This window comes from Vombatus ursinus, unplaced genomic scaffold (genome assembly GCF_900497805.2).
Source record: "Vombatus ursinus unplaced genomic scaffold, bare-nosed wombat genome assembly UNPS02014870.1, whole genome shotgun sequence".
NCBI lineage: Eukaryota > Metazoa > Chordata > Mammalia > Diprotodontia > Vombatidae > Vombatus > Vombatus ursinus.
In genome coordinates, this window is record NW_020954648.1 from 12,400,390 (window position 1) to 12,413,427 (window position 13,038).

At 38.8% G+C, this 13,038-nt stretch overlaps 1 protein-coding gene across 1 annotated transcript in view; it reads left to right on the forward strand.

The window, feature by feature from the left end:
• Positions 1 to 13,038, forward strand: part of MGAM (maltase-glucoamylase) — a gene marked incomplete at its 3' end in the record, with an annotated part of 100,541 nt that overhangs the window by 63,693 nt on the left and 23,810 nt on the right. Inside the window, exons 32-41 of the mRNA XM_027842314.1 lie at positions 139 to 249; positions 1,666 to 1,728; positions 4,553 to 4,687; positions 5,797 to 5,884; positions 8,924 to 9,062; positions 9,588 to 9,721; positions 9,964 to 9,998; positions 10,101 to 10,217; positions 10,771 to 10,919; positions 12,069 to 12,153. Of these exons, the coding sequence (XP_027698115.1) occupies positions 139 to 249; positions 1,666 to 1,728; positions 4,553 to 4,687; positions 5,797 to 5,884; positions 8,924 to 9,062; positions 9,588 to 9,721; positions 9,964 to 9,998; positions 10,101 to 10,217; positions 10,771 to 10,919; positions 12,069 to 12,153 (1,056 nt within the window). The remainder of the gene's footprint in view (positions 1 to 138; positions 250 to 1,665; positions 1,729 to 4,552; positions 4,688 to 5,796; positions 5,885 to 8,923; positions 9,063 to 9,587; positions 9,722 to 9,963; positions 9,999 to 10,100; positions 10,218 to 10,770; positions 10,920 to 12,068; positions 12,154 to 13,038) is intronic.

Here is a 13,038-nt window from a genome sequence, read left to right on the forward strand (position 1 = left end):
TGAAGTTCAGTGTGAGACTCTCAGATGTTGCTAATGACTCTTTTTTCTTCTATGAGGGATTGCTGTTATCCTTATCCATGAGTAGTTCTGTCTCTGATACTGTGATTTCCCCAAGTAACTATTATCCTTTGATTCCAGGACCCAGCCATTTCTGGCAACGAGACCCAGCCATATCCTGCATTCACTCGTGGACTCCAGGATAATGTGTTCATCAAATGGCCAGATGACAGCGACATTGTCTGGGGAAAGGTAGAGTTGGGGAGTTGATTCTGTCCTATGGAGGCAAACATGAAGGAATGTTAGTGTTTTTGTGATAAATATAATCTAATCCAACAAGCACTGATTAAGCTCCAACTAAGTAATTGTGTTAGATGTTGGAAATACAATGACAAAAATAAAATATCCTGCCCTCAGAGAGCTCATATTCTATTGGGAGTGGGGTAGAGAATAAAACATATAAACAGATTAACATAAACATATTTTAGGAAGGAGAAGAAAGCAATAACAGTTAAGGAATCAGGAAAGGCTTCCTATAGGAGATTTCATAGGACTTGAGCTTTGAAGGAGCTAGGAATTCTCAAAGTTAGAGTTAGAAAGTTAGAGGTAGAGTTTTCTCTAGGCATGGAAGCAACCTACAAAAATGTATGTATTCAGAAGATAGAATGCCAAATTTCAGGAACAGCAAGTAAATTTTACCAGAATGTACATTGTGGAAATGTTTGCAATAAGCCTGGAAAGGTAGTCTAGTACAAGATTATTAAGGGTTTTAAAAGCCAAAAGGAACTTCCATTTTTATCCAGGAGACAACAGGGTAGAATTGAAGAGGGGAGCAACTAGAAGCTAAGAGTCCAGCTAAGAAGCTGCCACAACAGGCTAGATCGAAGGTGATGGTGATGGTGGCCAGGATGAGAATAGTAACCATGTGAATGTAGAGAAGACACTGGATTCTAGAGAAATTGTGGGGTTAGACTTGGCAGTGAAATTGGAAATAGGAGTTGATTGAGGAGGGAGAGGGAAGAGTTGCTTTTAACTCTGAGGTTGCAGACCAATGTGACTGATAAGATATTGTTGTCTTCAACAGAAACAGAGAAGTTTGAAAGAGAAATGGGTTTAGGGACTTTTCCTTAATGAGTTTCATTTTGTGCATGTGGAATTTGAGATGCCCATGGGGGATAGCCAACAAGTAATTGGTAATATGGAACTGGGGCTCTGGGGAGATATGAGGGTTATCTATATAGAGAAGTCATTTATGTAGAGATGAAAATTGAACCCATGGGACTGATGATATCACTGAGAAGGTTCAAAGTTAGAAAAGGAGAGGGCCCAGTACAGAGGCTTGGGGAACACTCACAATAAGTGGGAGAGGACATTGATGATGATCCAGAAGAGGAGAACCAGAATAGAACAGTCAGAAAAAGCAAAGGAGAAGAGAGAACCCAGGAGGAGAGGACAATGAACAGAGACTGTGTGGGGGGGGGAGGGAGGCACTAGGAAGTTTCCTTTAGCAAGATTGATTCCAGGGTCTCCTTTTGTTTTCTCCCTAGACCCTCATTAAATGTGCTAGTTATGTACTCACAGACCCAAGATTTACTCTTTCTTGGGAAATACCATGCTAAGGTGTTATTTTTAACACTTTTTTTCCCTTTCCTCTTTCTTCCTCTAAAGGTCTGGCCAGATTTGCCCAATGTCATTGTCAATTCATCTATTGATTGGGACATTCAAGTGGAGGTAAAACTTTTTTTTTTGTTAGTTTGGGATATAATGTTTATGGTTATAGGAAGGGGAACTCTATTATTACAATTATTCAAGGACTAAAGCTGTGGAAAAGGTTGAAATTCTGTTTTTCACTACAGTGCTGGCCCTGATGTTTCAATTGGACATCGCAAACATATATTAAATGAATAAATGAACAGAGCATTATTCTGCCCATTGATCAATTTTAACTCCAAATTTAGATTAAAAGACATTCTAGGCATTATTTTTCTGAATCTGAGCATGAGCCTGGGTTCTCTATTGGTTTTAGCTTTTACTGAAGGGTTCAGAAGGTAGAACTAAGATTAATGTATAACTTTTATAAGGAGAGAGATTATAGCTCTGAGTTGTCATTGGCAGACTCTACTCAATTAGAAGAGCTTATGCTGCAGAACCAGGAGAACATCGTACACAGTAACAGCCACATTGTGCGATGACTGACCTTGATAGACTTAGCTGTTCTCAGCAATGTAAGGATTTAAGACATCTCCAAAAGTCTCGTGATGGAAAATGATATCCACATCCAGAGAAAGAACTATGGAGTCTGAATGCAGATTGAAGCATACTATTTGCTGTTTTTCCTTCTGTTTTGTTTTGTTTCTTCTTTCTTGTGGTTCCTCCTATTGGTTCTAATTCTTCTTTACAACATGACTAATGTTAAAATATGTTTAATAAGAATGTATATGTAGAGTCTATATCAGATTGCACACCAGCTTGTGGGGAGGGAGAGGAGGGAGGGGAAAAAATTTAAAACTCAAAAGTGAATGTTGAAAACTAAAAATTAATTTAAAAAAAGAATAGCTTATGCTTCATCTAGTCTTCTTGAAAAACAAAATCTCTGAAGGACTATACCTTAACTAACCGTGCTCTGTCAGACCAACTCCACTGGTTCTCCTCGCATTTCTATGGGCATTGGAGACACATTATACAAATTGATCATATGCATAAGAAACAAAGAACTTTTCCCAGTCCTTGTAGGTTAAATGTATTAAACAGGATCTGGAATATTATAGATAGGTAGCATCAATCCCCAGCCTTGTGGTTATCTTCTATGTTTCCCTTTTTCTGATTTATCTTTTCCTTAGATGCAATCAGTTGCCAAGTCTTGTCAATCCCACTTCCTCAACAGTTCTCTTATATGGCTCATTCTGTCTGTTCATACAGATTTTATCCTCATTCAAGCCCTCATCATCTCTTGACCTTCCATTCTTACTCTTCTCCAATCTATCCTTCACACAGTTGCCAAAAAGTCACAAGTTCTATGATATCACCCTTTTCTTTAAAATTGGCGATGGCTCACTATTACTTTTAGCATAAAATGTTATCTCTTCAGTCTAGTATTTTAATATCTCCATAAACGGTCTACAGTCTTTCTTTACAGATTGATGTCATATTATTTCCCTATATATACTCTGTGTTTTGTCCAAACTAACATATCAGCTGCAATGTAATTCTGACATTCCACCTCCCTTCAACCTATCATCTCGTTAGAATGTCCTTCCTTTTCCAGCAAACTCTTAAAATCTGTACCTTCACTCAAGGATCAGCTCAGGTACCATTTCTTTTACTGAGCCTTTTCAGAGCCTCCTCAAATTATCTTGAATTTGCTTCCTTGTACAAAAACACATGCTTTTCTTCCCCCAAAGAGGCGGTATTAGTTAGCCCTTCATTCGCTCTTCAGAAACTACATTTTGTAGGCTCTCTTTCCCACCCTCATCATTGTTAATCCCCATTCTCTATCTCAACATGTCCTAGTTAATTCTCATTCTCTGGTCCCATATCTGCTCAGCCATTTTCCTAACAACAACTGTTGACTGACCAGTGAGACAATATCTGATAACAAAACTCTTTTAGGAAGTTATGTCTGCAATTCCAGATAGACAGGAGTCTAGGTAAGAATACTATGACTCCATTAGAGCCTTCTGACTGGTACTATTAACCACTGGGAGAAGGAAAATATGGCATGACCTCTGTGATATTGTATCTCTCTCAAAATAACGTTAAGTCTTGCGTAGGCAGTTATTTCATTTTTTCTTTGTGCAGTGCTTTATACATGCAAGGAGCTTAATACATGTTTGTTGAATTAAATCAGGTTTTATGATTTACAGACATTTATCCATGATATATATATATGTGTTTGTATCTTTGTGATTCAGAGTACTAAATAATCTGCAACTCTATGGAAAGTATTTGTAAACCATAACATTTGCACATCACTGAGCCTTAAAACAATCCTTCCTCTGAAGGACATTCTAAGAATGGGACATCTCTTTGAGAGTCTAAAGTCATACCATTATGAATATACCCAATTTCTTCTAATCTTGGAATTGTAGGGCCTGACTAGTGCTTGAATGGCAGACTATTGGAATATTGGGTGGTGTTAGCTCAAAACATAATCATTTCTTCTTGTAGGAGAAGGATCAGAGGTGTCCCGAGAGGCCATATCCAAGAGCAAAGGGTACAAATTTCAAAAAAGGCAAATTTAGGCTTTTGTCACACGAAAGTATTTCTAACAATTAGAGCTGTTCAGCTCTAATGGGATGAACTGCTTCTAGAGGTGGTACGCTATTCCTCCTTGGAGGTCTTTAAGCAGAGAGTGGATAAAAACTTTTCACATATGTTGTAGGAGAGATTCCTTTCCAACTCTCAAATTTTGTGATTCTGCTATAAGTATTCAGTTGCTTTTTAATATTCTAAAACACATTGAATGCTCTCAGAAATTATCTGTACTTAACTGCAAAATAAATTCTTGTCATTGACCTGACTACATCTGCCCTGGGGTTGTTTTTCATCTTTACAGATATACAGAGCTCACGTTGCCTTCCCAGACTTTTTCCGTAATTCAACAGTCACGTGGTGGAAGCGGGAATTGCTAGAACTCTACAGCAATCCCAATGAGCCACAGAAGAGCCTGAAATATGATGGAATGTGGATTGTAAGTGTGTATGTCTGAGTAAGTGTACATACATGTATGTAGACACTGTAAGATTACATATGATTGTGCATTGCCATGTATGTGTGTAATTGGTGTTCAGGCACTAAAGGACCAAGAAAGATTTTTTTTAGCACTTTTTTTTTAATACTTCTTTTATTTGATCAAGCACAAATACTTTTGTTTTGGTTTGTTTTGTTGTTTTTGTGGGATGTCCCTATCTTGCCTAGGCTGAAAACATAGCAGTCTTTCATGGACCTGATCTCACCACTGATTGCCATGGAAACTAACCTGCTCTGTTTCTGACCTGGGCTGGTCCATTCCTCCTTAGTCAGCTTGACGGCTTCTATTCCTGGGGGAAAGGGTGAAGACAATCCAAACAGCTTTAGCCCTACGATAACTTAGATTTCCTGAGTTCAGTGAATCCATCAGCCATACCAGTATTATATTCATGCACCATCATTCCAGATAATAGTTCAAACTATATCCCAGCAAAAACTCACATTAAATTCTATGACTTGAAATCTGTCTAATGCACCTGCAAGTTCAAGAGCTTTAGTCTTGCTTTTACTCAATTATTCCTGTGAATGTATTTGATTCTCCAGCATGTCCTGACAGAAACTATAACTTGATCCTTCCAAGTGATTTCTATTAGCATTTTAATCAACCTTCTTGCATCATTAGTGCCTCCACATTCTGAGTGTATCACTATTTCTTGAGGTGACAGGGTGGTTAACACATACGAACATTTAAGTAGGCAGAAAGGTAGCATAGTGGACAGAGAAACTAGACTTGGAGTCAGGATAACCTAAATTCACATCTGGCCTTAGACAATTACTCTCTGTGTAACCGTGCGCAAACCACTTGACTTGTCAGCCTCAATTTTCTGATTTGTAAACCAGGGAAAATAATAGCACCTACTTCACAGAGTTGTTATATGAAATACCACATTTAAAACTATGTAAAACTTTAAGTACTATGTAAATGCTAATTATTATGATGATGCATATTTATATATATGTATATAATATAAAATATGATTATGTTACTATCAGTATATGTGTACATAAATATGTATGTACATAAAACATAGTATTGTTTTAATTTTTTAGGACATGAATGAACCAGCAAGCTTTGTGAATGGAGCAGTTCCTCCAGGCTGTATGAGTACCATGCTTAACCATCCTCCATATATACCCTGTAAGTACATTTTACTTTCTGTTTGGAAGAATATTACTTAGGCTCTTGTTGAAGAGACCTAGGACCACAACTTGCTTGCAGCCAAGCGTGGGCACGGCCATTGCTCTGAGAATAAGTACACTAGCATGCTAAGCTATCTAGGTTCTTCTAGGGTGATTTCAACAATGAGAGGTCAAGTCTGCAAAGACGAGTTTGGGAACAAATGACTAACTATTAGGTAGATCTTGATTTTTATTGAGACAAAAGCTTTATTTAACTTTGAAAGTAGAGTGAAAGCCTGAAAGGGATTCTCAGTGGTTCAAGTTTGCTATCAATCCTCAATGAACTTTAGTCCAATTCAGTTCTGTTGGCTGCAGTGCCATGATTGATGTCCTTCTCAGATAGGAGAAGAAATACATTTGGAGAATTTCAGGCTGAAAATTCCCCTAGAAATATTTTTTGTGGATCTTCTCTGATGATGAGGGTGTCATTTTAATTACTTTCAATTCAATCCAGCTCAATTGTTTTTTTTTTAATTTTTGTTTTTATTTGGGAGGGTATGGAGGAAGGAAAACTGAAGGCAGGGAGACCAGTTGCCTGTGAATAACCATTGATAACCCTAGAATGAGAATGCTTATCTTTCATCTCATATTGCCTTGATTACTATATTCTTTTGGTAATTATATACCTAGTGTTGACAGCAAATGAGGTTTCAAAATAATGAATGTTATTTAAAAAAAAAGTCCAGGACAGAGCATTGTTTACATGCTTCTGAAGGACAGAATGATTAGTAGTATTATTCAGAGTATATAGGGAATTTGTCTGATGTTTTCTCATTAGTCAAATCATTGAAAGTCAATTCCTTTATAATTTATCTAGGCTTACAGTCTCCAGAAGGAAGGCTGGGAGAGGAGATTGCCAAGACATCAAGTGACTTCCTGTGTCTAGCTTCCAACCTCACTACTATTCCAAAACTGTTCTTCCAAATTTCTCCTTGGGGTCTAATGCATTGACTTTTACTTATTCTTCTTAATTTCTTTGTAGCATTGGCACTGTTGATACCCCTTCTTTTTTGATACTCTCTGTCTTTGGCTTCCTTTATCCCCAATTCTTTTGGATCTCCTCTCTTATCTTTAACTTCTTGTCTTTTTGCTTTTCTTGACATGTTCTTCTTTCCACCTTCTTAACATAGGGATTTGTCAAAGGCTCTATCTGGATGTTCTCTCTTTTCCTTTCTCTTTCTCTCTATACCAGAATATACTAGTAAACTTAGAGCTAGTAGGGAGTTTAGGGTTACTCTACTCCCCAAGCCCTTGTTTTACAGCCTTGGCCCAAAAGTTATTTGCTTAACAGAACAGTGTCTCAAATCAAGGCTTACTGATTCTGAGTTCTTCTACCATTTCTACTATTTCCTTTGACAATCTCACTCAGTCCCATTGCTTCCAACATATATATCTAATTGAAGATCTCTCGAATGTATATCTTTAGTGCTGCCTTTTTCCCCCTGAGCTTTAGATTTGAATTCCTGAATTGCCTTTGCCTAGCAGACATTTAACATAGATGTTCCTCTGGTACCTCAAGCTCTATATCTATAAGTAGATTCCTTATTTTTGTTCCTCTACATATTGTCCCTGACTTTTCTGTCTCTGTCAATGGTTTTCCTATTTTCCCCATTCGCTCATTCTTCAAACTTTTGGCTTCTTTGCACCCCACATATCTAAATTGTATCAATTCTGTTCCTAAATAGTGAATCCAAAATCTTAGAGCAAGAAGGGGTCTTAGAATCTATCTGATATAGGATCTAGAGTACTGAAATTGCAGCCAGGAGACCTGGATTTGTATCCCTGGTTCTACCACTTATCCATAGGACCATGACTCTAAAGTTTCCTCATAAATTAAGGGCTAATAAGATATAGGGTGTTCCAAAATTAAAACTGAACTGAAACTTGTAAAACCCCTGTATTTGTACTTTTTGCACCATAGGATTGGTGTGAGATTCAAATGGATATTTATATTATCATTATGGGGAAAGGGGTAAGAAGGCACTTTGGTCTGTACAATGTAGAGAACTTCCAGTACAGAAACTTCCTACCTGGATGCAGATTGTCTTTTGTCATTTGACATTTGTAGCTTTTAGTTTTAGAGTGTTGACTGGAAGAACTGATAAATTAAATGATTTACTCAGGGTCATGCAGCTAGTTATGTGTCAGAGGCAAGATTGGGACTGAGATCTTCCTGGCTCTGAGACTGGCCTTCTATCCGTGACACCAGGTTGCCTCCATGTTGAACTTAGAACACTATGGAAATGAAAGCTATTATTATCTAGCTCAACTCTCTTGGTAAGGAAACTGGAAAACATGGAAGTAAAATGATCACACACCCACTTAGTGGTATAGGTAAGGATGGAACATCAGTCTCCTTCCTTCTTATCCTTGGTTGTTTCTGGCAAACCAAAATATTGTACTTCTGATAATTCCAACTACCACTGCTCCAATTTAGTCACTAACTTTTTTCTCACCATGTTTATTATAAAAACTTACAGATTGATCTCTTTATCTCTAAACCTTCCCCTCTAATTGATCTTACACATCAGCAGCTTAATCTTTTTGTTACACAGATATGAGCATTTTATCCTATGAAATAGTGGAAAGAACACTATATTTGGAGTCAGAAGACTTGGGTTCAAATCTCAGCTCTGCTGCTTATTAGCTTTTCTAATCTTGTGGCTATCATTTAACTCTCTGGGCCTTTGTTTCTTCATCTGTAACATGAAGGGGTTGGACTTACCCAGTCTCTGAGGTTCTTTCTAGCTCTAAATTCCATAGTCTGTGGTCCATGCTCAGAAATCATCATTAGTTTTCCATTTCCTACTAGAGCTTAAATTCTGTGGTCTAGTATTCAAAGCTTTACATATTCTAGCTCTGACCTACTTTTCTCTCTCAAACTCATACTCCATCCTCTCTCTTCCCTTCAGCTCCAGCCAGCTCCTTCACTGCTACCGGATGTGAAGTCCTTGCCATTGTTGTGGGGAATCTCACGTCATTACATCTTTTTCCCCAGATCTGGAATCAAGAGACAGAGGCCTGAGCAGTAAGACCCTGTGCATGGAAAGTCAGCAGTTCCTGCCTGATGGAAGCCCAGTGAGGCACTATGACGTGCACAATCTCTATGGCTGGTCCCAGACAAAGCCCACATATGAGTGAGTCCCTGCCTCCCTCTCTCTGAGGCCTTTGTCAGGTAGTGGGTGGACAGAATTGGGGTTTCTGACAAAAGATGGATGGTCCCCAAGTTGCAATAAATGACCAGCAAAAAGACTTTGCTCTTCTCTTTCTTGCCCTCAAACTTAACACAGTCTTTTTGTGTGTTCACATAATGAGAATTAACCAGAATTAGTCAATAATATATATCATCAAGGAGGTAAATCCATTAAAGAACTGAAGAAAATGAAAACCCATCCCCTGATATACTAATTTCAGTCTAAATGTAATGTTTTTATATTATCTGGAATTCATATATAATACACAGTACATCATGGTTCTAAGTTTTTTACCTGGGACATTGGGTGAAGATTGTACTGTGGCTCTGATTTTCTTACTTGTCCGTTTTTGTCAGCTAGGGAGAAGATCCTCAGCTTATAGTCTCAGCTGCAGAAACTTTCTGATGGGCGAAGCCCTCTGGCCACCTCCAGATTGACTCTCATGTCTCATTTTTCTTCCCTGATCAGGGCTGTGCAGGAGGCCACAGGAGAGAGAGGAATCGTGATCACTCGCTCAACCTTTCCCTCCTCGGGACGCTGGGCAGGACATTGGCTGGGAGACAACACGGCAGCATGGGACCAGCTCTATAAATCCATTATTGGTATGTATGGACCTAATTCTAATGAATGGAATGGAATGAAGCTTTTGTGGTCAGTAAGTGTCATCCTTTATCTGGACGTTAAAGATAACAGAAAAGTGTCAGATCTTTGTCTGTTGTGTCATTCCACTTATATCTTTGGACATTTCTTTGATCAGCTATTCAAGTCAATGAGTGAGGAAAGTTAGAGCTTGGTCAGTTATCTCCAAGTGCCTCATTTGATACAGCTGTGATTCTCATTGCAGGCATGATGGAGTTCAGTCTCTTTGGAATATCCTATGTAAGTCTCACTTGGGTCAGCACTTAAATCCACTTTATCAGATTTCAGACTGCTTCAGAAACTCAGAATATTCCCATTCCCCATTTTTTTTCTTGTTCTCAGACAGGAGCTGATATCTGTGGGTTCTTTCAAGATGCTGAGTTTGAGATGTGTGCTCGCTGGATGCAGCTGGGAGCCTTTTACCCTTTCTCTAGGAACCACAATACACTTGGGCCCAGGGTGAGATACCATCTTGTGCCTCAGGCCTGCCCTTGTGCCAGACCTCAGGCCTCATTTCTCTCTCATGAGATAATGTCCTTCATGACAGAAAAATATATAACATAAATTCTGCATTTGCTAGAGTAGTATAGAATATCTCATGTCTATCAAATTCTAGAAAGAGTGGGGATAGCAAGAAGAGATCTTGTAGCCATGCTAGGAGGTTATAATGCCAGGATCCCTCCATCCTTTCACATATATATGTTCTTTGCATATAACTCAAACCCATTCCATTGTGTAATGTACGATTGCTGCTGAGCATGCAAATGTGTGGTCAGGAATGAATGTCAGTCTTTCCCAGGCCATATTTCTGGATCGGGGTAAGAGTTAACTTTGTTCAAGGTCCCTCAGGCATAGGGGATAAAAGAAGCATCAGGAATTCTTCCTGAATTAAGGCCAGTGCTACCAGCCCAGGAGTCATGAAAGAAAAAGGGCAGGAACACAAACTGACTAGTTCCATTGGAGCAGGGTCGAAGGTTTGGGGATCTGTGAGTATTCCTTTTTTCTGATTTAGAGACAGGATCCAGTGTCTTGGAATTCTACCTTCGAGGATCTCTCAAGGAGTGTCCTTCAGATAAGATATACCCTCTTGCCATATCTCTACACCCTCATGCACAAGGCTCATGTTGATGGCAGCACTGTTATCCGGCCGCTTCTCCATGAGTAAGTGCCTACTCTAGGTTGCTGGGACTTTTGTTTGAAATCATTCTAGAATGGAGCATATCTATTATTGAGATAGGCAACATGATTTATTGGAAAGGACATTGACCTTGGAGTTAAGAGATTTGACTTACTATCTTAGCTATAACACTTATTAGCTTATGACTGGCTAATTAGGAAAAATTTAAAGGATGTTAACTTTAAAGAACTGCTTTGATTATAGAGACTCCAATAAATTGACCAAAGATATTTTTGTCTTATAAATGTGACCCTAAGATTCTTTTTAGTGAATTATCACTAGGATGAATCTTTTGCTTTTGTAGTTCTCTTGGGTCACATAATTAGTTTGCATAATATTTTCAAGGTCAAGGATTTGTGACCTTGATTTATCCTTTTGAATTTAGACAAGTCAATTGACTTTTGCCTCCTTATACATTTACAGATTAATACTTTCAAGTTGCATTAATATTAAGAAGTGTTCAAATGTGGGGGATACAACTGCATTTTAAACTATTTGCAAAAGCAGAAGAACCACTTCACAGGTTTAGAGAAACTCCAAATAGCAAACAATATTTTCACAAGCTAAATGGCAGTTTGAAAATATTCTATGTAATGAGGTTAAATCGTATCCCTGACTCTTTTTCCTCTAAGGATTATTCAGCTATAATGTTGTTGCCTTCCTTCTATAATCTACATAAATAGACACACAGATACATATGTGAATGATATTCACGTTGATATGTGAATTCACAATGATATGTGAAATGATATTCACATGTAAGTTGATGAGCAGGTGTGGAGGAGTTACAAAATGCCTATGTTAAGGATGATAAAATGTAAGGGTCTAAATCCATATATGATAAATGTGAAAAGTACATATATCTTCACATTAACCCACAATATACAAGGTAGTGAGTGTGCTTGGTAGAACCAGACCAAGAGAAAGAAGGAAGGCAGCCAAGGAACCAAAAGTCTGCATTGCTTGGATGCAGCAGCCAGAGGATGCCGAGTCTAGGCCACTGGGCTGACCTGATCGGTAAGGCTCTTTAGAACCTTAGAGCTCAAAATCTTTATGTTTATGTGACCTGGAGAAAGTCTTTGTCCATGACTTTGGGGAGAACCCAGATTGTGATACCTTGTTTCTCTGCTCAGGTTTGTAGAAGACAGTAAAACTTGGGACATATTCCATCAGTTCTTGTGGGGACCAGCCTTCTTAATCAGCCCTGTCCTGGAACCTGTGAGTATAGAGGCCTTGGATTCTATAGAAGATGCTGAATGAGAGGCAAAGTCATGTAGTGGAGTGGGCCTTGCTCTTTCCTTAGAGTTATAGGACCTGAGTTCTAGTGCTTGCATTCGTGCTGACTTGGCACTGTGAATGTCTGTGCCTCTGTTTCCTAATCTATAAAGTTGGGAGTTCATGATTACTCACCCTTGAAGGGTTATTGGAAGGTAAAAAGTTGGTGACATGTATTTAGAGACTTTGTCTTTTGGGGGAGCACTTCTCCTTAGCTCACTGGTTGAGGCAGGGGAGTTAGAATAATCTTTGCTTCCTGTACTCTCTCCCTTCCTCCCTCATTCAGTATTTTTTTTTTCCTTTGAGGTTCTTGATCTACATATCTATTTCCTAATCAAAATCCTTGTAGCTCTTACTTCTAGATCTCCCCACCCTCTGCCCCTCAATGAGTTTGATACCGGGCTTACAATGTTTCTCTCTTAGCCAACTCCTGCCCCTGTACTAGGAGACTTCAGCAAATGGGTTGATCTTCCCTCAAATATCCTAACCACTAAGTTCCTCAGCCTAGTCACATCCCATGAGCTACTCCTCCTGTCCACCTCAGTCACACACAAAGATGATCTTGCTATCACCCACATGTTTAAGAATTCTGGAATCCCGTTATCCAACCATAATCTATTGACTTTTCACCTCTTTCTCTGCCTTTCCTTACATAACCCTACTCTTCATCTGCACCGTGGCTTCCAATCCCTTGACCCCTCAATTCTCTCCCAGGTCATCTCCTCTGCACTTGCTGCCGTCATCTTTCTATCTTGACTCCTTGATGAACCAATTCAACCCTATACTATTCTCCTCTCTTAAATCCTTGGGTTCCTTTACATGTGACTG